The 23,342-nt window shown below is 38.1% G+C and overlaps 2 protein-coding genes and 1 pseudogene across 6 annotated transcripts in view; 2 read left to right on the top strand and 1 right to left on the bottom strand.

Annotated features, from left to right (window-relative positions):
* The window catches only part of SAMTOR (S-adenosylmethionine sensor upstream of mTORC1), an 87,867-nt gene extending 77,256 nt beyond the window's left edge, over positions 1-10,611 (top strand). The window contains exon 5 of the mRNA XM_079932107.1: positions 9,170-10,611. Coding sequence (XP_079788233.1) covers positions 9,170-9,799 — 630 coding nt within the window. The 3' untranslated portion in view covers positions 9,800-10,611. The remainder of the gene's footprint in view (positions 1-9,169) is intronic.
* Positions 7,246-8,280, bottom strand: LOC307191964 (protein-L-histidine N-pros-methyltransferase-like; annotated as a pseudogene). Its single transcript has one exon. The product of its transcript is annotated as a protein-L-histidine N-pros-methyltransferase-like (transcript).
* Positions 10,612-18,201: 7,590 nt separating the features above from the next.
* Positions 18,202-23,342, top strand: part of TMEM168 (transmembrane protein 168) — a 56,918-nt gene continuing 51,777 nt past the window's right edge. For 2 of the 4 annotated variants that reach the window (XR_013829625.1, XM_079930940.1), the window contains exon 1: positions 19,513-19,829. The gene's annotated coding sequence lies outside the window, so the exon portion shown is untranslated. Of the gene's footprint in view, positions 18,548-19,307; positions 19,455-19,512; positions 19,830-23,342 lie in introns of those variants that run through there. The other 2 variants (XM_079930941.1, XM_079930942.1) reach the window with 2 other exon arrangements.

The following is a 23,342-nucleotide window of genomic DNA, read 5'->3' as shown; positions in this document are numbered from 1 at the left end:
TAAGAGAAAGTAAAGAAGACCTAAATGAGTAGAGATATATACTGTGTTTATTGGTGGAAAAACTCAAAATCTTTAACACATCAGTTTTCCCAAAATTGATCTATAGAGTCAGTGCAATCCTGATAAAAATTCTAGCAGGTTTTTCTGTAGAAATTGAAAAATGTATTCTAAAATCTGTGTGGAAATCCAAAGGTCCTAGAATAACAACTTTTTAAAAGGATAGTGTTGGAGAGTTTCAAAATTTATTTTAAAGTTATAGTAATGAAAACAGTGTGGTATTAGTGTCAAGATTATCAATGAAATATAACAGAGAGTCCACAAATAGGGCTAAACCCCTTGTAGGGGTCCCAGAGGGAGAAGAGAGAAGAGGATCAAAAATGTATTTGAGAAAATTATGGCTGGAAACTTCCCAGACCTGAAAGAGAAAAAACTCATATCCAGGTACAGGAAGCACAGAGGGTCCCAAAAAGATGAACCCAAACAGACCCATATCAAGACATATCATAATAGAAATGGCAAATTTAAAGACAGCAAGAGAAAAACAAAGAGTCATATACAAGGGAATTCCTGTAAGGCCATCAGCTGATTTCTCTGCAGAAATTTTGCAGGCCAGAAGGGAGTGGCATGATATATTCAAAATGCTGAAAGGGAAAACCTACAAACTAGGATACCCAACAAAACGATTATTTAGAATAGAAAGCAATAAGAACCTGCTGTATTAAAAAATTTTAAAAAGAAAAGAAAAAGAATAGAAAGCGAGATAAAGAACTTCCCAGAGAAGCAAAAAATAGTTTATCAGTACTAAGCCTACCCTAAAAGAAATGTTAAAGGCTCTTCTCTAAGTGGAAAGAAGTAAGGATCTACAGGAAAGGGAAGATCCCACTAGGAAAGGCAAATATATAGTAAAGACAGAGAATCAATTGTGAAAGCAACTGTAACTGCAATAAACAGTTAAGGGAGAATCATGCAGATGTAAAATATGACGTCAAAACACAAATGGGAGGGGAATTAAAAATGTAGATCTTTTAGAATGTGTTTGAACTTAAATGACTGTAAGTTCAAAATAAGTATTTATATTATAGGTCAATACATATGAACACTGTGGTAACCATAAATAAAAAAACTTAAAATAGACAAAAATTAAAAAGAAAGGAACACAAGCTTACTACTAAAGAAAGTTCATCAAACCACAAGGGAAGAAACAAAAGAAGAAAAGAACAAAGCTACAAAAACAGCCAGAAAACAAGTAATAAAATGGCAATAAGTACATACCTATCAATAATCAGTTTAATGCCAATACACTAAATGTTCCTATCAAAAGACATAGAGTGGTTGATTGGCCTAAAAAACAAGACCCATCTATATGCTACCTATAAGAGACTCACTTCAGAGCTAAAGATACACACAGAATGAAAGTGAGGGGATGGAAAAGATATTTCATACAATGACAAGAAAGTGGGGGTAGCAATACTCATATTAGACAAAATAGAATTTAACAGAGTGTATAACAAAAGACAAAGAAAGGCATTATATAATGATAAAGGGATCACTATAAGAAGTTTTACACTCATTAACATATATACATCCAACACAAGGGCACCTAAATATATAAAGCAAATAACTAACAGACATAAAGGGAGAAATTGACAAGAATATAATAATAGTAGGGGAATTTAACACCTTACTGACATCAATGGACAAATCACCCAGATAGGAAAAAAATAAGGTAACAGTGGTCTTAAATGACAGAATGGACCAGTTGGACTTACCAGATATCTACAGGACATCCCATCACGAAACAGCAAAATACACATTCTTTTCAAGTGCGTGTGTAATGTTCTCTAGGATCGATCACATGCTAGGCCACAAAACGAGTCTCAACAAATTTAAGAGAATAGAAATTCTATCAAGCATTTTTTCCAGCCACAACAGTATGACACTAGAAATCAGTTACAGGAAGAAAAATGGGAAAAGAACAAATGGGGAGACTAAAACAACATGCTGCTAAAAAAAACAATGGTTCAATTAAGAAATCTAAGAGGAAATCAGAAAATACCTCAAGACAAATGGAAACGGAAACACAACTTCCCAAAATCTGTTGGATGCAAAAGCAATTCTAAGAGGGAAGTTTATCACAATACAGGCCTTCCTCAAGAAAAAAAATCTCAAACAACCTAATCGTGGACCACCTAAAGGAATTAGAAAAGGAAGAACAAAGCCCAAAGTCAGCAGGAGGAAGGAAATCATAAAGATCAGAGAGGAAATAAATGAAATAGAGACCACCAAAAATAATGGAAAAGATCAATGAAACCAAGAGCTGGTTTTTGAGAAGACAAACAAAATTGATAAACTTTTAGCTAGGGTCACCCAAGAAAAAAAGAGAACCCAAATTAACAAAATAAGAAATGAAAGAGGAGAAATAACAACTGATACCACAGAGATACCAAAAAATAATAATAATAATACTATGAACAGTTATATGCCAACAAATTGGACAATCTAGAAGAAATGGATAAATTTCTAGAAACATACAACCTGCCAAGACTGAATCAAGAATAAACACAATTTGAACAGACTGATCACTGGTAGTTTAACTGAATTTGTGATTTAAAAGAACGCCCAGCAAACAAAAGTCCAGGACTGGATAGCTTCACAGAGGAATTCTGCCAAACATACAAAGAAGAGCTAATATCTTTCCTCTTCAAACTAGTCCATAATATTGAAAAGGACAGAACACTCCGAAATTCATTCTACAAGCCACCATTAGCTTGATACCAAAAACAGCAAAGATACTACAGAAAAGAAAATTGCAGGCCAATATCTTTGATGAAAATAGATGCAAAAATCCTCAACAAAATATTAACTAACCAAATCCAACAACAATACATTAAAAAGATCATACACTATCATCAAGTGGGATATAGTCCAGGGATGCAAAGATGTTTCAATATTTGCAAATTAATGTGATACACCACATTAACAAAAGGATAAAAGTCACATGATCATCTCAATAGACACAAAAAGCATCTAACAAAATTTAACATCCATTCGTGATAAAAACTGTCATCATAGTTGGTATAGAGGGAACATTTCTCAACATAATAAAGACCATTTATGACAAACCCACAGCTAACTTCATACTCAACTGTGAATAGCTAAAAGCCTTTCCTCTAAATTCAGTAACTAGACAAGGACGCCCGCTGTCACACTTCTATTTATCGTAGTAGTGGAAGTCCTAGCCACAGCAGTCAGGCAAGAAAAGGAAATAAAATGCATCCAAGTTGAAAGGGAAGAAGTAAAACTGTCATTACTTGCAGATGACATGATAGTTTATATAGAAAACTCTGAAGTCTCCACCAAAAAACTATTAGAACTAATAAATGAATTTAGTAAAGTTGCAGGATATAAGGTTAATATACAGAAATCTTATGCTTTTCCATACACTAGTAATGAACTATTGGAAAGTGAAAGTAAAAAAAAAAAAGTCCCATTTAAAAATCACATCAAAAGGAATAAAATACCTAGGAATATACTCAACCAAGGAGGTGAAAGACCTATACTTTGAAAACTATAAAAAATTGATGAAGGAAATTGAAGATGACACATAAACTTGGAAGTATATCCTGTGCTCTTGTATTGGAAGAATTAAGGTTGTTAAAAGGGCCATACTACCCAAAGCAAACTACAGATTTAATGCAATCCATATCAAAATACCCATGACCTTTTTCACAGAACTAAAACAATTAATCCTAAAATTCATATAGTATCACAAAAGACCCCAAGTTGCCAAAGCAGTCTTGAAAAAAGAAACAAAAACAAAACTGGAGATATCATGCTCCCTGGCTTTAGACTATACTACAAAGCTACAGTATTCAAAACAGCATGGTACTGGCACAAAAACAGACACATAGATCAATGGAACAAAATAGAGAGCCCAGAAATAAACCCACACACCTATGGTCAATTAATCTATGACAAAGGAGACAAGAATATAAAATGGGCAAAAGACAGTCTCTTCAGCAAGTGGTGCTGGTAAGATTGGACAGCTGAATGTAAGCCAATGAAGTTAGAACATGCCCTCACACCATGCACAAAAATAAACTCAAAATGGCTTAAAGACTTAAACATAAGACATGATACCATAAAACTCCTGGAAGAGAACATAGGCAGAACACTCTGACATAAATTGTAACAATATTTTTTCAGATCTGTCTCCTAGGGCAAAAGAAATAAAAGCAGTAATAAACAAATGTGACCTAATTAAACTTAAAATCTTTTGCACAGCTAAGGAAACCATTGACAATACAAAAAGACAACCCACAGAATGGGAGGAGATATTTGCAAATGATATGACTGACAAGGGGTTAATATCAAAATATATAAACAACTCATACAATTCAATATCAACAGAACAAACAACCCAGTCGAAAAATGGGCTGAACACATGAATAGACATTTTTCCAAAGAAGACATACAGATGGCTAATAGGAACATGAAAAGATGCTCAACACTGCTAATTTAGAGAAATGCAAATCAAAACAACAATGAGATATCACCTTATACCTCAGAATGGCTGTCCTCAAAGTCTGCAAATAACAAATGTTGGAGAGGATGTGGAGAAAAGGGAACCCTTGTACACTGTTGGTGGGAATGTAAATTGGTGCAGCTACTAAGGAAAATAATATAGAGGTTCTTCAATAGACTAAAAATAGATAACCATAATGATCCAGCAGTTTTACTCCTGGGTATATATTAGAAGAAAATGAAAACAGTAATTCAAAAAGATAAATGCACCCTTGTTTTCATAGCAGCGTTATTTACAATAGCTGAGATAAGAAAGCAACCTAAGTGTCATCAACGGATGGATAAAGAAAATACATACACATATATATACATACACACAGGTATATACACATACATACACACACAATGGAACCTTACTCTGCCATAAAAAAGAAAGAAATTTCTGCCATTTGCAAAAACATGGTTGGAACTAGAGAATATTATGCTTAGTAAAATAAGTCAGACAAAGATAAATACTATATGATATCACTTATATGTGGAATCTAAAAGATAAAACAAATGAATGTATAGTAAAACAGAAACAGACTCACAGATATAGAAAACAAACTAGTGTTACCAGTGGGGAAGAGGGAAGGGAAGAAGGGCAAGATAGGAGTATGTGATTAATAGATACAAACTACTGTGTATAAAATGGATAAGCAACAAGGATATATTGTACAGCACTCTGGAATATAGCCATTTCATAATAACTTTTAATGGAGTATAATCTCTAAAAATACTGAATCACTGGACTGTATACCTGAAACTAATATTATAAATTAACCATATTTCAATAAAAAAAGAAGACATTGTTAAAAGAATGAAAAGACAAGCCATAATCTGAGAGAAATATTTTCAAGTTATATATCAGATGAAGGACTTGAATGAAGAATAAAGAACTCTCAAAATTCAATAAGAAAATAGGTTTTTAACATTTAAAACAACCCAATCATTTTTCACTATGCAAAAAAATTGAACAAACACTTCACCAAAGAAGATACTTAGGTAAACATTACTACTCATTAGGAAAATCCAAATTAAAACTTCAATATACTACTACACACCTGTGACTATGATTAAAATTTAAAAGCCTGGCCATTCCAAGTGTTGATGAGGATTTGGAGGAACTGGAACTGCAATAAACTCCTGGTAGAAATGTAAAACTCAGTATAAGTGCTTTTGAAAATAGTTTTGAAGTTTCTTTAAAAGTTAAACATGCACGAACTGTATGATCCAGCCACCCCTTTCCTCAGTATTTGCCCAAGACAAATGAAACATGTTCATTCAAAGACAAACAGGAATGCTCATAGCAGGTCTAGTTGTAATAGCCAAAAACTGGAAACAACCAAGTTATCTATGAAAGGTATATGGATAAACGAAGTGTGGTATATCTTAATATAGTAGCCTACCTCAGCAATTAAAAAGGAATAAACTATCAATACAAGCAAAAAAATGGATTAATCTGAAAATAATTGTGCTGTATGAAAATAGTACATTATTCTGTATTATTCCACTTACATAAAATTCTAGAAAATACCCATTGATCTATAGAGATAGAAGTCACATCAAAGATTGCCTAGTGGCAGGGGAAGAACAGGGAGGGTACAAGGAAGGGATTATATAAGGGGCACAGGAAAACTTTGGCAGGTGTTGGATCTATTCATTAATTTGATTGTAGTAGTGGTTTCATGAGTGTATAAATGTTAAAACTTACCAAAGTGTGTACTTTAAATGTTTGTGTGTCAGTTATACTTCAGGTTGTACATCAGTTATACTTCAATAAAGCTATCCCCCTGCCCCAAAAGGAGCAAAAGGAAGAAGAAAATCTTTTTCCGCGTAGTTCCACGTAGTAGAACTTTGTGTCGCATTTCCTAATAGATAGTCCAGATGCTTATGTGACCAGCTTGTCTACACACTAACAGAATTGAGGGACTAAGGTATTAGCTCATATCTTTGATAATTAATTAACTATTGTTGTATATAAGGGTAACTAATTTTTATCTAATTTTAAAACTGCTTTCTTATTCTGGATTATTTCCACAGAGTTTGCTTTTTTTTTCCATCTCCAAAAAAGTTTATTTGCATGATTAAAAACATTTTTTGAATAATGATAGAATTTCTAAACATAAAAGAGTATCAGTGGCTATATCCTATAACCAGTATTTGCAACTGGATGGACAACTTTATTGCCAGTCTTCATTTTATTAAAGACAATCCATATTTATTGGTTCCGTGTGAAGTCATGACTGTTGCTTTGCCTGAGAATGAGTCCCTACTGCAATTAAGTATAAAAAAAAAATCTTCCAGGTGAACCGGTTTGCAGGGCAGAAATAGAGACACAGATGTAGAGAACAAACATGTGGACACCAAGGGGGGAAAGTGGCCGGGGGCGGGGAGTGCTGTGATGAATTGGGAGATTGGGATTGACATATATACACTAATATGTATAAAATGGATAACTAATAAGAACCTGCTGTATAAAAAATAAATAAAATTCAAAAAAATACATATATCTCCCATAATCGGAGTGTGACCTGCATTACTGAGTAAAGAGTTAATAAAAATCCTCAAAGAATTGGGGTTTTGTTTTTCAAAAACATTTTTTACACACTACAAAGAAATAATTAGTATTTTGGCTTTTAAAATTCCTGCATGATATTTAGAATGGCAGCCCCCAAATGTCCTCCCTTCACAAAATTGAGAACACAGACCCTCTTCCGGAGCATACATTCTTGGGGTGGACTCTGAAGACTTCAACCTCCACATGTTTATACTGGTTTGAGAACAAAGACAGCGTCATCCGGAACGTAGTAGTCTTTATACATATCACCTTCACACAGGTATGGCAGTCTGGTGAAAGCTTCGATAACAAAACCAGCTTTTCTGAAAACTTCAGGCAGACTATTCACTTGTTCTTCCCAGTTCTATCCCTTGATTTTCAAAATTTCTGATGGTTTATCCCACTTGCCATCTATGTTTTCCACATAAGGATGAAAAGGTAAGACCAGACCAAGGATGACCCTGCCTCTAGTTGGCTCCAAGACGCTTCTGATATCTTTTAACAAAGTCAGGGGCTGATCACAGCGGTCCAGCAAATTCAAGCAGCTGATGATATCATACTGGAACCCTGTATTCTGCCATTCATTTTTACCAAGCACTCTGTATTTCTTCTTCTGAAGCTGCCATATTATAGTTTCAGACAGCTCAGTGGCATAAATTTCTTCAAAATGAGGGCTCATGATTTTTGTGACTTCTCCATCTCCAGCAACTAAATCAAGAAATCTGTGGGTTTTCCAGTGTGGATTAATTTTAAGCAGTCTCTGAAACTGATCTGGTGAAAACACAAACATTGAGCCTCTTCCTAGCAACCCATTGATAGATGTTCTAGACGTAAACTGGCTAAAAACAGATGACACAAAAGAGTGATATAATTGGATAAATAGCCAACCCGATTTCTCAGTGTTGTTGTTTAGGTCTGTGTTCCTTGATCAAGGTAACTCTGAACAAAGACAGCCTGGAGTGATTCGCATAGTTTCTCTCTGTTGCACACAAACCACTGGTGGTTCTTCCTGCTGCCTTCGGCTGCCGCCAGCCCACCCTGGTCCGCTCGTCATGTTCACGTACAGGGAGCGGGTGAGCGGGCTCCGCAGGGTCCACATCCTCCGCGCCAGCCACACGGACGCCGGGCTCAGACAGCCAGCCCGCGAGCAGTCTCATCGGGGGCCGCGGCCACTCGCTCCGGTCACCGCCGGTGCCGGGGCAGGGAGGAGGACGCGCTGCCGCCTCCAGACGCCGCCGCTGCCGCCGCCGCCGCCCAGGATCGAGCCATCGCGCCAAACTCGCCCATCCAGACCCTTCAGGGCAGAGGCGGAGGGTCTCCATAGAGTTTTAATATTCAGCAAATGATACAGTGCTGTTTATTTCTTTACTTGCAGTGTATCTCATGGTCATTTGACTCAGTTAATTAATTTAATACATAGTTTGTTTCAAGCCGGAGATTAGCTTTTTAATAGAATCAATATATTATTAAAATTACTTTTGAGATGGTTAAAGTTAATGGTTGAAAAGAGGTTTTTCATGACCTTAACAGTTCTGGTATTTTGCTTTTACACATTTATAACTGCTTTCATTATCCTCTTTGACTTCTTTGATTCATCTTTATTTCATGGTATTTCTTGTTTAAAGTTATTTTTATGTAAACCTGTTTTTTGGTAACTATAAATGTTTAAGTGAATATAAATATGACTAAGTTTAGAAATAAATCATCCCTGTAGGCTCTTACCCAAATAAAATTTCAAATAAACCCTTATTATTTTTAAAATATATATACTTAAACATTATTTCTAATTTTTAATTAATTGTTACTCAGAAATATTTTTTTTAAATAATGACTAGAAATTCTTTGGGCTTAATTACTCTGAGATTTTTCTGAGTAAAAGTTTTGGTTGAATTAAGTCTGTGCAAGTGGAATATTTATAAGGGAAAGGTACATAATTAAAGCTTGAATTATATAGAAATGCTATGAAATAGCTTGGTTTAAAATTTATGTAATTAGGTGGAGGTGATCTTAAAATTCTTAACATGCCTTGTTTTTCCCTTTCTGCAGAGTGTGTATAAATGTGACTTCCTGAATTTGCAGCTTCAGCAACCACTCCAGCTTGCACAGGATGCTATAGATGCCTTTTTGAAGCAGCTAAAAAACCCTATTGATTCTCTTCCTGGAGAACTTTTCCATGTGGTTGTTTTCTCTCTCCTTCTTTCCTATTTTCCATCACCTTACCAGCGATGGATTTGCTGCAAGAAAGCCCATGAACTGTTAGTGTTAAATGGTTTATTGCTTATCATCACACCTGATTCCTCCCATCAGAACCGTCACGCTATGATGATGAAAAGCTGGAAGATTGCTATAGAGTCCCTGGGCTTTAAACGTTTCAAGTATTCAAAATTTTCACATATGCATCTGATGGCATTTAGAAAAACCTCCCTAAAAACCACAAGTGACTTGGTTAGTAGGAACTACCCAGGGATGTTATATATTCCTCAAGATTTCAACAGTATAGAAGATGAGGAATATTCTAACCCTTCCTGCTACGTTCGATCAGATATAGAAGATGAACAGCTAGCATATGGTTTCACAGAGCTCCCTGATGCTCCATACGACTCAGATTCTGGAGAAAGTCAATCCAGCTCTATTCCTTTCTATGAGCTAGAAGATCCCATATTACTTTTAAGTTAATATAAAAGCAAAAGGCCCTTTCAGTCCAGACTCCTAAACTTAATTGCTTACACTAATCAGAAATACTAACATGAACTCAGTACTTAAAACCTGCTTTGCATAGAAGAAATGCAAAGGTTTACAGAGTTTGCTATTTTTTTCTACTTCTGGATTTTAAAATTTATTCTTATATAGAAAGCTTAAAGTTTCATGCAGAGTGACTCCTGTCATAGCAGAAACCACTGTTATTTTAGCATTTAGCACTAAGATATTATAGAAAGGTACCTTTTTCTCTTTAGTGCTATTGTGAAAAATGAAGCATAATTTGCTATGTATTTTTCTTATTTTCATCTTTTCAGTGTTGACTTTAAACCATTGCAATGAGAAACTAAGATATGTAGAAAGCTGTAGATTGCACTTTGATGACTCACAAGTTAAATGTGACAGAGATAGATTGGTTTAGTAGTTTTGTGATGCACTTATTCTTTTTTCTAACTAAATTGTTACCTGTTATAGAAAGCCATTTTGGCTCTGTTTTGTCTGATGATTGAACATTCCCCAAACTTTTTGGAATTGATAATTCTTATTCTTTCTTGCTTGCTCATTTGGCAGCATCAGACATTGGGGAGATATTTCCCCCAAAGTGTGTATTCTAATTTGATTAGCATAGTACAGTAAACACCATTGCCAAAATAGAGTTTTCATATCTTTCTTGTTGATTTGGGCCTTGGTGTAAAGTATATTTAACGGTGAGAATTCACTTTTACTTTTTTACATTTAGGTTTCATTTACAAAATTTTCTATTTAAGCAAGGAACAATATAATACTCAATACTGACCCGAAACACATATGTGAAAGGGTTTGCACTTGTAAGAGAGCTTATGTTCTACTTAGACCAACCTTAATAGGGTCCTCACCTTTCCATTAGGAGGTGCTGCACTACAAGTCTGGAATTATATAGAAAAATTTTAAATTAACCCTCTGCTGGTAATCTCATAAAATGGTTTTGACGTTTCGGTATTCTAATTTCTATCTAAATCCTAGCAGAAATTTTTCTTTGAATATATAAACCATTAGTTGGCTGTGGGAATTTTCCCTTTCCACATTGATAAATGCCTTTCTGTGTTTCTGAATCAGAAGCAAATGATTAAGGAGAAATATATGTCCAACAAGACAAGATTAGTTTAAATGGCTAAGAACATTTAGTCCACATTGTCTTGTCAGCCAGCAATTGTCATGTAAACTATCATTTTTAAGAGTGCCACTGTGTGGATTTTTTTTCAAGTGGTTATTACATTAAAATTACCTCATACTGAGGTTTTTGCACTGAAATATCACAGTTTCAGATTTCATGGTTAATGTTGTGTGTGTGCGTTTTTAAAGGAAATTTGCATTTTCAATAGTTGATCCTAAATTCATAAACTGAACTTCTTTACTCTGATAAAAGTGTTTTTGTGCTTATTGTGAATTGCTGTAGTTAACTCTGAATGTCAAACTTTACTTAGAAATAAAAAATTTACCCTTTAAGATATAAATGGTTGAGTGTGTATACCCAATATTTGAAATTAAATTTCACATTCTAAATTAATGAAAGTAACAAGACTGTAATTAACCTAAAAGTCAGTTGAGTAAATGCAATAAATATTGGTTGCTCAAATATGCCAGAAGTAACTTGAAGTTTTTCGTTTACTTTCAATAGCATAAGATTACTTAATAATAAGGAATAATTAGACTTTCTTTCCAATTAAGAACTACAGGTCAAGTCTTGTAACTCGCCCAAAAGAAGAAAAAAAACACTGTGTTCAGGGTAACATAGAAAAATGTGTGTTGTTAGTACCTCCTTTACCATACGGTCCGTTTTCTGTGATTTGGCTAAATGCTATCTTAAAGGCAAAGAAAAGCAACATACCAAACAAAAGCGCTTTGAAAGTAAATGAAAACAGTGCTTTTGAGAGGCTGGTGTAAGTATTGATATATGACCTTGGAGTTAGCCCATGTGTTACAGCTAAAATGTTGGTGCTATAAATTCTTCTGATTGTTTACAGATGTTGATTCTGCTTATGCTCCAAAGTGTGCATGATGTATTTTAAGTAGTACTTTAAAGAAAAATCTCTTTATAAAAACCTATACTCTCACTTAGTATAAATTTGTTTGGATTTATAAATCTCGTTTGTTACTACTGTAAATTCATCTTCAAAATTAGGTTGGCGCAGGATTTAAACTAATACGTATTCCACCAAAGCCAATTCAACATATAAATGTTAAAATATAAGCAGTCATGTGGCTTGGTGCCAGATTATATATGTAATGACACAAGAAGTTATTAGAGCCTTTAATACTGTATGGGTACTCTTGAGAATGATTTTGTTTGGATATGAAGAAGTTAAGGGGCCTCCTGTCACATTCACAACAGTATTCTCCAAAATAATTTGATGTTTCAAAAACAAATGATCATTTGCTTGGTTTCTTCAGGATTATGAATAGATCAAGTGGTTTATATGGTAGTTGCCAAGTGGTGGGAGGTGGCTTACCTGAAAATGTATGTTTGTGTTTGTTGTATTTTTTCACATTTTGTGAACAAAGCACATTTATTAAAAATTTTAAATTTTCTAACATTCCTTGTCTGTTATTTACGAACTGAAAGTTTTGTGGTCTTGACCTAATCTCACTAAGTGATTTCAGAATTGGGAAGCAATTTAAAACTTAAATGACTTAGAATTTTCTATCTGGTTTCATCTAGTCCAGTCCCTTAATTTCATAAATTCATTCACTGAGATCCAGAGAGCTCAAGTGACTTATCCATTATCATGCTATTTACCGACGAACAAGGACAACAAACAACAAATTCTAGTTCATTATATGTCAACTATGTCATACCCTGCTTTTCTTGAAAGTTAATTACATCCAAGATAATTTACCTAAGTATATCAGTTATTTTAGGGCAGCAGATGGCTTTCTCATAATGTGAAAGGGTTCTTTATTCATTAAACAGATATTTGAATTCTACCAAGTGCAATATGCTGGGGAAACAGCAGGGCTTGGTGTGTTCACAGTCCCCTACTTTCATTGGAACTTATGATCTAATGAAGACAACAAGCATTCTACATGGAGTTAACATCTGTATCTAGGAATGATTGCCTACTGATCCTATACCTTTGCTCCTGCTTAACTTCCTTAATTTGTTTCCTAAATAGAACAGGAGACAAAAGAATTTTAAAACACAACAAAAACTGTTTAGCAAATCACAAACACATTGTAGATAAGAGGGATGTATTGTTCATCCCTCCAGAAAAGTGCAAACTGAAAATTCTGATTGTTAAAAGCAAGGAAAAAATGGAATTGAGCTTTTGCTCCATTTTCCCACACTTTCTGAGCACAGTGCTGCAATGGTATTCGTCTTCAAGAGTCCACATACTAGGTAAGTAGAATGTAGACTTAAGATCTGGCTCCTTCTTCGTGTTGGAAATTGTTAGACAGCAAAGGTGAAAAACAAATACCTCTAAATTACTAGTCCCAAAAAACATAATACAAACGTTTATTACAAATAATGTTTGTATTATAGTTATTTTATTCGTTCCAAAAACTTGATTTGCAGTAACTTGCATGATAGTTCACAATAAAAAATTCATGTCCATGATCAACTGAACACAAAGCTCCCCAAAATTATTAGTGGTGGCCTATATTACATAATACCCAATAAACAAGCATGCTACAATAGCTAACAAATTAAGACCTCTAAATGTTATAAAAGGAGAGAAGTATTAGGTTTTCTAAACCCTATTTTGTCTTAGAGATATTCAAACCTTAATAATTGGAATCTCTTAATTTATTTTAAACTCAAGTTTGTATGTTTTATCCCAAATTTGTTTCAGAATGAGCTCGGTAGTTTAGTATGTATTTTTCAGATAAGAATTTGTTACAGATGGCACTACTGAGGGGTAACTTTGAGTCTACATAAGCAGTGTTCAACTGTGAATTTTATTTTTAAACAGAACACCTTTGCTCAATTAATAGAAAGCTATTCCACTTTTTGCAATAATATAAAGCACTTGTTATTCATGTCACTGCTTGTCTTTAGTAATTGAATATATTGATAACTGTTTTGCACTATAGATTTTAACAATTTCTAAGATTGGCCCCATCAGTAGTACCAAAGATGGTACCTATGTTTTTTAACTTACAGGAAAATACAAAAAATTAGGTCATAGGCGTTGACTGCAGGATTGTTTCTTAATTTGTCAATAAGATTGTAAAACATAAATTTGTTAATATTGTTGGATTGGAATACCCACGTAAACGATAAAAGTAGTAGGAAGCATTACTCAAAAGACAAAACAATGCCTGGTAGCATTTCCTGGCACTGGGCCTATTTGCACCTCTTTACAGAGAATAGCCAGGAGAATGTACATGCATTTTTATTGCTTGTATGTCTTATCTATTGAAGGCAGACACAACCAAGTAAATCAGTGATCTCCTAATAACATTCTTTCCATATACCTTTGAGCTGGTGTGGGGGGAATCAGATATCTAGAAGAATATGACTTGTTGTCACAGATACAGTCTACATGAGGCTATTATGGAATCCACATGTAAGTCATTTACATTTATTCCCTAGACCTACAAATCTTTCCTAGAGTTAACTAATGCCACTCTAGCTATTCCCATTGCCTTCTACCAAGGAAAAAGAATACAAACATGGCCATGGCCAGTATTAATTTAGTTCTCCCTCAAACTCTTGTCCTGTAACATATCCCCTGTTTGGAGAGAGTTTGCTGAGACAGGCTAAAGTATGTAGGAAAGATAAAGTCATCCAGAAACAATTATAGTTTTTAAATCGCCACAGGCCTTTTCACTAGGAATCTAAGAGATAACATTCGCAAAGCCAGGCCTAGAAGTAAAGTAGATGCATGATTGCTGGCAAGAAGAGAGGTAAGCAGGCTAAATGAGCCTGCCTGCAAGTAGAAAGATGCTTAGGAAAGAGACCTGAGACAGAAAGAGGGTCTAATGGCTTGACTGTGAAAAGGAGCTTTTATGTTTTTCAATCCCATTGAAATATTAGCACAGATTAAAGTACCAGAGTGCAGGTTACTGTGGAAAATTAGAGACCTGGGAATTTAAAAGTTAAGATAACATTTTGATAGGAAAAGCTCTGGATCTTGTGTGACCAGAAGTATTATCAAGGTAGGAGGGACCCCAGTGGCCTGGAGAATGATGCCAATTGGAATGAGCTATAGAATGGGAGTTAGAATGTCACAAACCATCTCCTTAGTCCTGCTTGATTCATCATTTGAGGCTTCATTACTATAGTATTACACTAGACTAGGTACTGTAAGGAATAGGTGTCTGTTGTGCTCTTCAGAGCTAACAATGTAACTTAAGAAAAAAAGAAATACATTTGCATTAATATGAAGCAAGAAAAACTTTAAAATTGAAGAATAGTATATTCTGGCACTGCTGCATTTGGTGATACATATCATTGAAATCTGTTCATGTGATTATGGCACACTGTTCATAACCAATCTAGATGCAATTAAATACGGGTATCTCTCATCATGGAAGTACCAAATATAAATTATGCCCCTCCCTGCCGCTCCCAATTCAACCTCCTACACTCTCTCCTTCACCTCCAATGTTAACCCCCTGAGGGTGGGGCAAGGGAGAACCCAGCCTGTGCTCACCTTTGCAACAGCTAGTCCCTCTGCCTAGAATTTCTCCCTCTTATATTGGATTTGCATGGCTAGCTGATTTTTGCTAATCAGATCTTAGCTTGCATGTCACCTCCTCAGGAGGATCTCCCCAGTCCACATAATCTAAAGTAGTCTCTGCATCACTCTATCTGAAGTTTATACTTTTCCTTGTTTGTCTATACATATGGGCAAGGCCCTCTTCCATCCTATTCTGTATCTTCAGCTGAGAAAAGTGCCTTGCACAAACAGGTGATCAATAAATATTTGCAGATGAATTCATTTTACTTTATAGAATGCAAGCGAGATGACACAGCTTCACTGCCAATACTTAGTTTATGAATTTTTTTTCGGGGGAGGGGAGAAGCTCTAGGTCTGTTTTATATTGTTTATTACTTAATGTATTCTCAGAATCAGGATATAGCTCAATTTATACTTCAGAAAAGTCTGAATTGGTTTGTATAAAATGTAGCTTAGATCAATACTAAGTAACTTCCCCCCCTCCCCCCGCTTGCTTACTCCTACCCATTTAGATTTCTTGTATCTTAATCTCAGATCCGTTCTCACCATGTCTCTGTGACATCCAATCCCCACCTCTCTCTCATTGCCAATAAAATAATTTAAGTTTGTAAGCCATCATTACCTTTACTACATACTAAAAAGGAAGACTTAGCTAATTGATATCTTTCAACTCTACAAGAGAAGTGGTACTCCAGCAGTTTCTTAATTTGTGTAAGGGATACATTATTCCAACTACTGCCCAATGACTTTATATCCAGATAGGTTTCCACCATTAAATACTATGACATCTTGGGCAAATTTCCTCAGGACTTATTTCTTAATCCACAGATTTTGCTGTGTTGAAGATAGGTTTAAAAACAATTTATATAAAGCAAGTAATACAATCTTGTCACATGGTAGGGATATAACACATAGTGAGTATTATTTGTTTTAGCAAATAGGCTTTAATAGCCCTGTTACTTTCTCTTAGTCTTGCCTGTTCTGTGCCTTCCACACACATTAACCATTTCACAGCCACCATCACCACTCTCACTACTGCCCCAGGAACTTACCTTGCTTCATTCCTGCAGTTACCCAGGGAGCATAGCTTTCTGTGCCTGCTTTTTTGAGCCAATAGCTCCCAGCTGGTGCTCATGATTGGTTGAGTAAATACTTGGCATTTCAGTTTCAGCTGCTAGACTTGTAAGGTTGGGGGGTGTGAGTGAAAAATGTTGGCTGCCATGTCAGTAAACAAAGAATGTTGCAGCCATCAAATTACAGGTCCCTCCCCACCCCCGGAAGGTGAGACCTGAGGAGAGTCAGGATGGGAAAACACAGGATACTGGCTCAAGGTAGCTGATGTACATATCAAAGAAATGATTTCAGTAAGCCCAGACTATTGCATCTTCCCATACATAGAAAAGTGTTAAATTCATTAACTTGAGATGTCTGGTTTTCTTTAATTAACACTAATCTTTTGAAATTCCGATTACTTGGTCTTTGTTGTGAAAACTCCTATATATCGAGGCTCCTCCCTTACCTCTTTGGAGCAGTCTCTCAGAGCAATCTGAGACTGTGTCCTGGGCTTAAGTCCTCTGTTTTGTCTGCCAGATAAAACATAATTCTCAACTTTTAGGTTATGCATTTTTTTCAGTCAACAGGGGAGAATTCACCACACATGGAAACAGGGTTCAGGTGGTGGGAATCCATTAAAGGCAAGTTGAATTAGAAGTGAGGACAATATATTCAAGTAGAAACATCTAGCAGTTAGTTGGAAATGTGACGCTGTGTTCCCCAGAGAAACAGAGTTACAGATTTGGGAGCTGGGTACTGATTGAATTTAGAGTTAGACAGGAGTCTGGAGAGAATCAAACACAAAATTTTCATTTACAAATGAGGAATCTGAGTCTGAGGGTGCTTCATCACTTATAGACGTGCTGTCCACTCCAACCCCTCACCATCTATGAAATGAAAATGAAGAAATTCATACTCTGTTAGGGGAAATAGAACAAGAATATAGAAGACACTAATAGAAAATAAGTGGGAGGAGAGGACCTACTCTGTTCTATTATTTCATTTAACAAATATTTAAGTACCAACTATATATCAGGCACCACGTAGGCCTATTTAATGGTGAGCAAAACTGGACATGTCCCTGCATTTGAGGAAATGGAAGCAGGCTAGGGTGCAGAGTTGGGGGAGTGTGGTGGTGAAATCAAGCAACTCAGATTGGGACTTCAACCCAGCCGGAACCCAGATTGGGACCTGAACCCACGGTCTTTTAGTTGAGATCACACAGCTGGTCTCAGGACTTAAAGAAGCTCAGGTTCTTGATGTTTCCTTGCAGAAAGAATTCAGTGAGAGACAAAGTGATAGGTAAGAAGTGAATTTACTTAGAGAGAAACACACTCCACAGAAAGAGTGTGGGTCATCTCAGAAGGCGAGAGGCCCCAAAATATGGGGTGGTTAGTTTTTATGGGCTGGGTAATTTCAAAGGCTAATTAGTGGCAGAATTATTCCAGTCATTTTGGGGAAGGGGTGGAGATTTCCAGGAGTTGGGCCACGGCCCACTTTTTGACCTTTTATGGTTGACCTCAGAACTGTCATGGCACCTGTGGGTGTGTCATTTAGCCCGCTGATGTATTACAATGAGCGTATAATGAGGCTCAAGGTCCACTGGAAGTCAAATCTTCTGCCATCTTGGACCTAGTCGGTTCTAACCAGTTTTTGTCATGTCCTACGGCTATGTCATTCTTTTAAAGGTTGTGCCCTGCCCCCTTCCCTACTGTTTCAGTTGGAGGTCAAGCTGCTGTATAGTCTGTTGCTGTGCTTTATCCCAAAGGAGATAAACCATGTAAAGGTTTTAAGATAATTTTTATTTTATTTTTTGTGGTACGCGGGCCTCTCACTGTTGTGGCCTCTCCCGTTGCGGAGCACAGGCTCCGGACGCGCAGGCTCAGCGGCCATGGCTCACGGGCCCAGCCGCTCCGCGGCAAGTGGGATCTTCCCGGACCGGGGCACGAACCCGTGTCCCCTGCATCGGCAGGCGGACTCTCAACCACTGCGCCACCAGGGAAGCCCTAAGGTAATTTTTACATACATCATCTTATTTAATCCCTACAACAACCCTGTAAGGTAGGTATTATTAGCATTCTACTTACATATGAGGGAACTGGGGTTCATAGAGACTGACCTCGCTAAGTGCTATGAACAGTAGAAAATTATGGTAGGGACAGAAGGCTGGCAGGCAGGAAGGGCTTCTTGGAGAGGGAGGAGGAATTCATACTTTTTGAGGGCCTACCTTATGATGCCAGAAAAAAAAATGTTTTACTGAATATTCACAACATAGAAGGAAGGTTTCCTTCCTTTGCAAAGAAGGTTTTGTTACCATTTCTTAGATGGAGAAACCTAGGTGGCACATAGGAAGGGGAGAAACCAGAATTCAAACCCCAAAATCATCAGCTCCACAGCTGTTGTGAAACGCTGCCGAGGAATATCCCCTTATGTTTATTCAGTGCGTTCAGATACAAAGAAGAATTAGCCCTGGAATGTGAAGGACCCTCAGGATGCGGGGCCGGTGAACGTGTAAGGGACGGGGGGCGGGGGGAGAGGGGTAATGGAATTGGGTCAGGACTGGGGGAGCTTAGCGTTGTCGGCGGAGTAAAGACCCAGGCGGTTTATGAAAGGAAGTCTTAATTAGAAAAGGAGGCGAGGAGGGCTTTGAAGGCGAGCCTAAGGAGCTTGAGCTTTTAGCTGGTCAGTGGACACAAAGCCATATATTATGCGATAGGTATTAAAGAGCAGCAACGCCTCCTGCAGTATCTACTGTTCTTGTGTGGCCGGCCGGCCCGGCCGCTTTGCCCCGGTCTCGGTCAAGCCCGAGGTGGCGGCCTAGAGGCTTGATGGACACGGTCGGCCTGATCCTTCGTGGTCTTCCAGCTTCCTGTTCGCCGCCCATTCCAGGTCCAGGAAGGCGGCAGCTTGTACCCCAGGTGGGGCCGTTTGCGCTCGCGCAGCGCCGAACGCACCTGGGTCCGCGGCGGCTCGGAGGGTTTGGGCGGGGAGGGGGGCAGGGCCTGGGCCGGCTCTCAGGGAGGAAGCGCGTCGTGCCGCTTGACCCCGGCGGCGTTCCGTACCGTCGCGGATCCGGCGGCGGGAATATGGCGGCCGTAACCGGGCCAGTAACGGAGAAAGTTTCCGACGAGACTGGCCTGTGCTAGAGCGTGCGGCCTCCGGCCCTCGACTCCCCTGGAGTCCCGCCTCCCCGCTCCGAGTCGCAGGCTCAGCCGCAAGGGCCCTCCCTTTACCGTGCTGGCCCCAGCGCCGACTCCGAGGGTTGAGAGAGTTGGTAGCAGCGGCCGAGTCAGGTAGGTGGGCAAGGGGGTCACTGGCGAGGCGGTGAGACCTGGGCACAGTCACCGCCCAGGGCTCAGAGTGGTGCGGGCCCCAAGCTCCGCCCAGCCGGCCTCCCGGGGCGGAGGTAGGGATACCTGCCCGGAGAGAAGTTGATGGTGTGGGGTGGAGGATGGAAGGCGGGGCGCCTCTCCGTTTCCCCCAGCAGTTCCCCACTCAGCTGGGTTATGGTCGACAACAGCGAGGCTTCTTCTTGGGCCTCCCACATCTTGCTAGGAGGAGGCAGAATGGAAGAAGAATTGTTATTGCTGCCCTATTGCTGAGGGATTTAGTATTCGAGGTGCCATTCTCCTTGTATGAGATGGGTCCAAAGAGTTATTATCATGAATTCATAGAACCGAAGCACTGGAATTCCCCGACCCTGGGTGCTCAGTATGTTCTTTCAGCTTTTGACACTTCCCCTAGATGGGACGGAAATAGTTTCTGAGTCTAAAGACGTTGCACGTGATATAGTGTGTCTTGGATTCCCTAGAAGTAGGACATGAAAGAGAACTTGTTGGTTTGGAGGAATTTGGATGAATTAAGTGAAGGCTGGCATAAGGCCGAGAGAGAAGCAAACCAATTAGACAACTCGTTTACTCTTTGTATATTAATACGTGCCCTATAACTGATTGGCATTGTTGTTAAATATAGTTATTTCTGCATCACTCTTTATTTCTTCAACAAGTACGTGTTGAATACCTACTTGGTGTCGAACTTTCTGCTAAACAGAAAGTACTTTCTGCTAAACAGTATTGTCTTCAATACTGGTGTACAGTATCGAAGACAGACTTTCAGAGACCTTTTGATCTAATGGGGAATGCAGATTTTAAACAGTTGATGGTCAATATTTTGCTGTTACAGAGGAAGTACATGGATCATATAAATGAGTCAAGGTGATTGCCCTAAGAAGATCATTTAAGCTGAGGCGTAAAGAGTAAAGAATAGGAGTGAGCCAGGTGTGAGGACTGGGATGGGGCCAAGAGGAGGGAAAGCAGTGCACCTGGAGAGGGAATAGCATTAGTATGGTTCAGAATTGAAAGGTCCGTATGGCTAGAATACAAGTTCAAGAGGAAGAATGGTAAGAGATGAGGCAGGAGAATTATGCATATCCAATGAGGAGAGTGTTATAAGGCATTTTAAGGAGTTTAGACTTTGTTGCTTAGAGTGATGGGAAGCCGCTGGGGGCTTTTACGTAACAGAATGATGTGACAAGTTTTGGCTTTAAAAAAAGATACTTCTTGGAGAAGGGCAAGAGTGGATGCAAGGAGACATTCAACCATGAGATGATGGTGGCCAGAACTGGGATTGTGACCTTGAGGATGAAAAGAAGTAGATACATTTAAGAGGTGTGCAGGAAAAAGAGTGGACCAGACTTGGATGACGATTACATACAGGTGGTGAAGGAGAAGAGGGTTTAGAGTAGTACATAGGATTTTATAAAACAGACCCTGGCAGTTGTTAGTTAACTTTTCTTGTATTCAGATTGACTGTTCTGTGCTCCTTTTTTATCTGCCTCTCAAGGAATTTCCTACTGAATCATTAGTGATGGCAGACCCACTGAAAATGTTTGTAGTGCTTTGTTGTTTTACTCTGATTCAGGCTGTTTGTCTTTTGAAGAAGGTCAGAATGGGAAAAGACTTGTAAATTAGCTATTTAAAAATAATATTCTGTCATGTTGGTTTTGGCCTATAACAGGGTGGCTGCATATATTCCATGCTATGAATGTGCTGTACTTTATTATTTACGTGTTTTCCTTTACCTTTTTCTAAGCTTTTACCTCAGTGCAGAACCGAGCTAGTGCTTTTATTTCTGTCAGGTAGGTTAATATATATGTGTTTAAGTGTATAGTGAGAGAAGAGCCTAGGCTTGGGATTGAACATCCAAAGGATAGATTCAGAATGAAAACCCTGCAAGGAGACAGGAGAGATCAGTGAGTTAGGAAGAAAATCTGGAGTCTGGTCTTTGGAAGCTAAAGGAAGGGCAGGTTTCAGAAGGTGAAAGGAATCAAAAACGTCAAAGGTTGTTTGAGGAATGTGCAAGATAATGAGTGAAAAGAACCCATGGGATTTAGGAATTCGCAGGTTATTTTAGAACTTGGCAGAGCAGTTTGTTGTGTGGTGGAAACCACTGTTTAGTTGGTATGAGAAGTAAAGCAGTCAAATATTGGCTGTCAAGAGGACCGAAGATTGAACTTGGAAGAGGAGATGAGGATTAGTGAGGATTGTTTAGTTTTGTTTGTTGTTTCTGTATTTTTTTTTTTGGTATCATTTTTTGATTTGTTTTGTTTTGTTTTGTTTTGCTGTACGCGGGCCTCTCACTGTTGTGGCCTCTCCCGTTGCGGAGCACAGGCTCCGGACGCGCAGGCTCAGCGGCCATGGCTCACGGGACCAGCCGCTCCGCGGCATGTGGGATCTTCCCGGACCGGGGCACGAGCCCGTGTCCCCTGCATCGGCAGGTGGACTCTCAACCACTGCACCACCAGGGAAGCCCTGCTATCATTTTTTAAAAAGAGCTTTGCAAATGGTTGTGTCAATGGATAAGAGAAGAGTTGGAGTTTAAAGAGAGAGGAGAGAGTGTGAAGTTCTGGAAGAGGCAGAGGGGAAGGGATACATGTGTGGCTAAAAGATGTAGCCTTAGATAGGGAAGGGACAGCCTTCCTTTCTTGAATCAGGAAATGTAGATAGAGGTGAGTTTGTGGTGTTGGAAACTCCGGTAAGCTCCCTACTGATGACTTCATTGGAGGCAAAGTCATCTGGTGAGAATTTGGTGGGAAGTGGATGTCAGAGATTTGAGGATAGGGAAAAGAGGTTTGCATAATCACAGAGAATGAGAGTGTGTTGACCAGAGAAACACAGAACTATGTCTCATGAGTTGAGTGGCAACCATTTAGTCTAGTGTGTGATTTTTTTCCTCCAACAGTGTTCAGTCATCTGAGCCCAGACTGTACCATCGACCTTTTGAGGACATATATTCCAACATATTTGTTGAATGATTATATAACACATAGAAGTAATGTTTAAAAAAATGCAACGTACTCTAGATACTATCTGTTTCTTAAGTAAAAAGATAAAACCTAAATATACCAAGGAAGATATTTTCTTTAGTGGTGTGTGGTTTCTTAAGAAATGATTGAATGAAAATGTAATTGAGGAAAAATTAGCATTGTTAGTTAATTAAATAAACTTAGCTGTAAAAAATATACATGTTGAACATGTAAATTAGTAATAATACTTGGAACCTCCCAGAGACCCTAAAGCTGTCACCTGGTGACATTCTTTTCCAGCTAAATGGGTAATTAAGAGTTAATTCCAAGTTATCTCATATTTCTCTTGGGTCTTTCTTTTAGTGTCCTGCTATTAGAAAGTATAAATAAGCTGATCACAAACTAGTTACTTTTTGAGTTTTTATTGATTGAGTTCTCTATGGATATTCAGTGTGACCCTGAGCCATTGCATGGATCATTTCTTCTGAAATAGCATACTAGA

Source organism: Stenella coeruleoalba (genome assembly GCF_951394435.1).
Source record: "Stenella coeruleoalba genome assembly, chromosome: 9".
NCBI lineage: Eukaryota > Metazoa > Chordata > Mammalia > Artiodactyla > Delphinidae > Stenella > Stenella coeruleoalba.
This window is presented reverse-complemented; position numbering and strand designations above follow the sequence as displayed.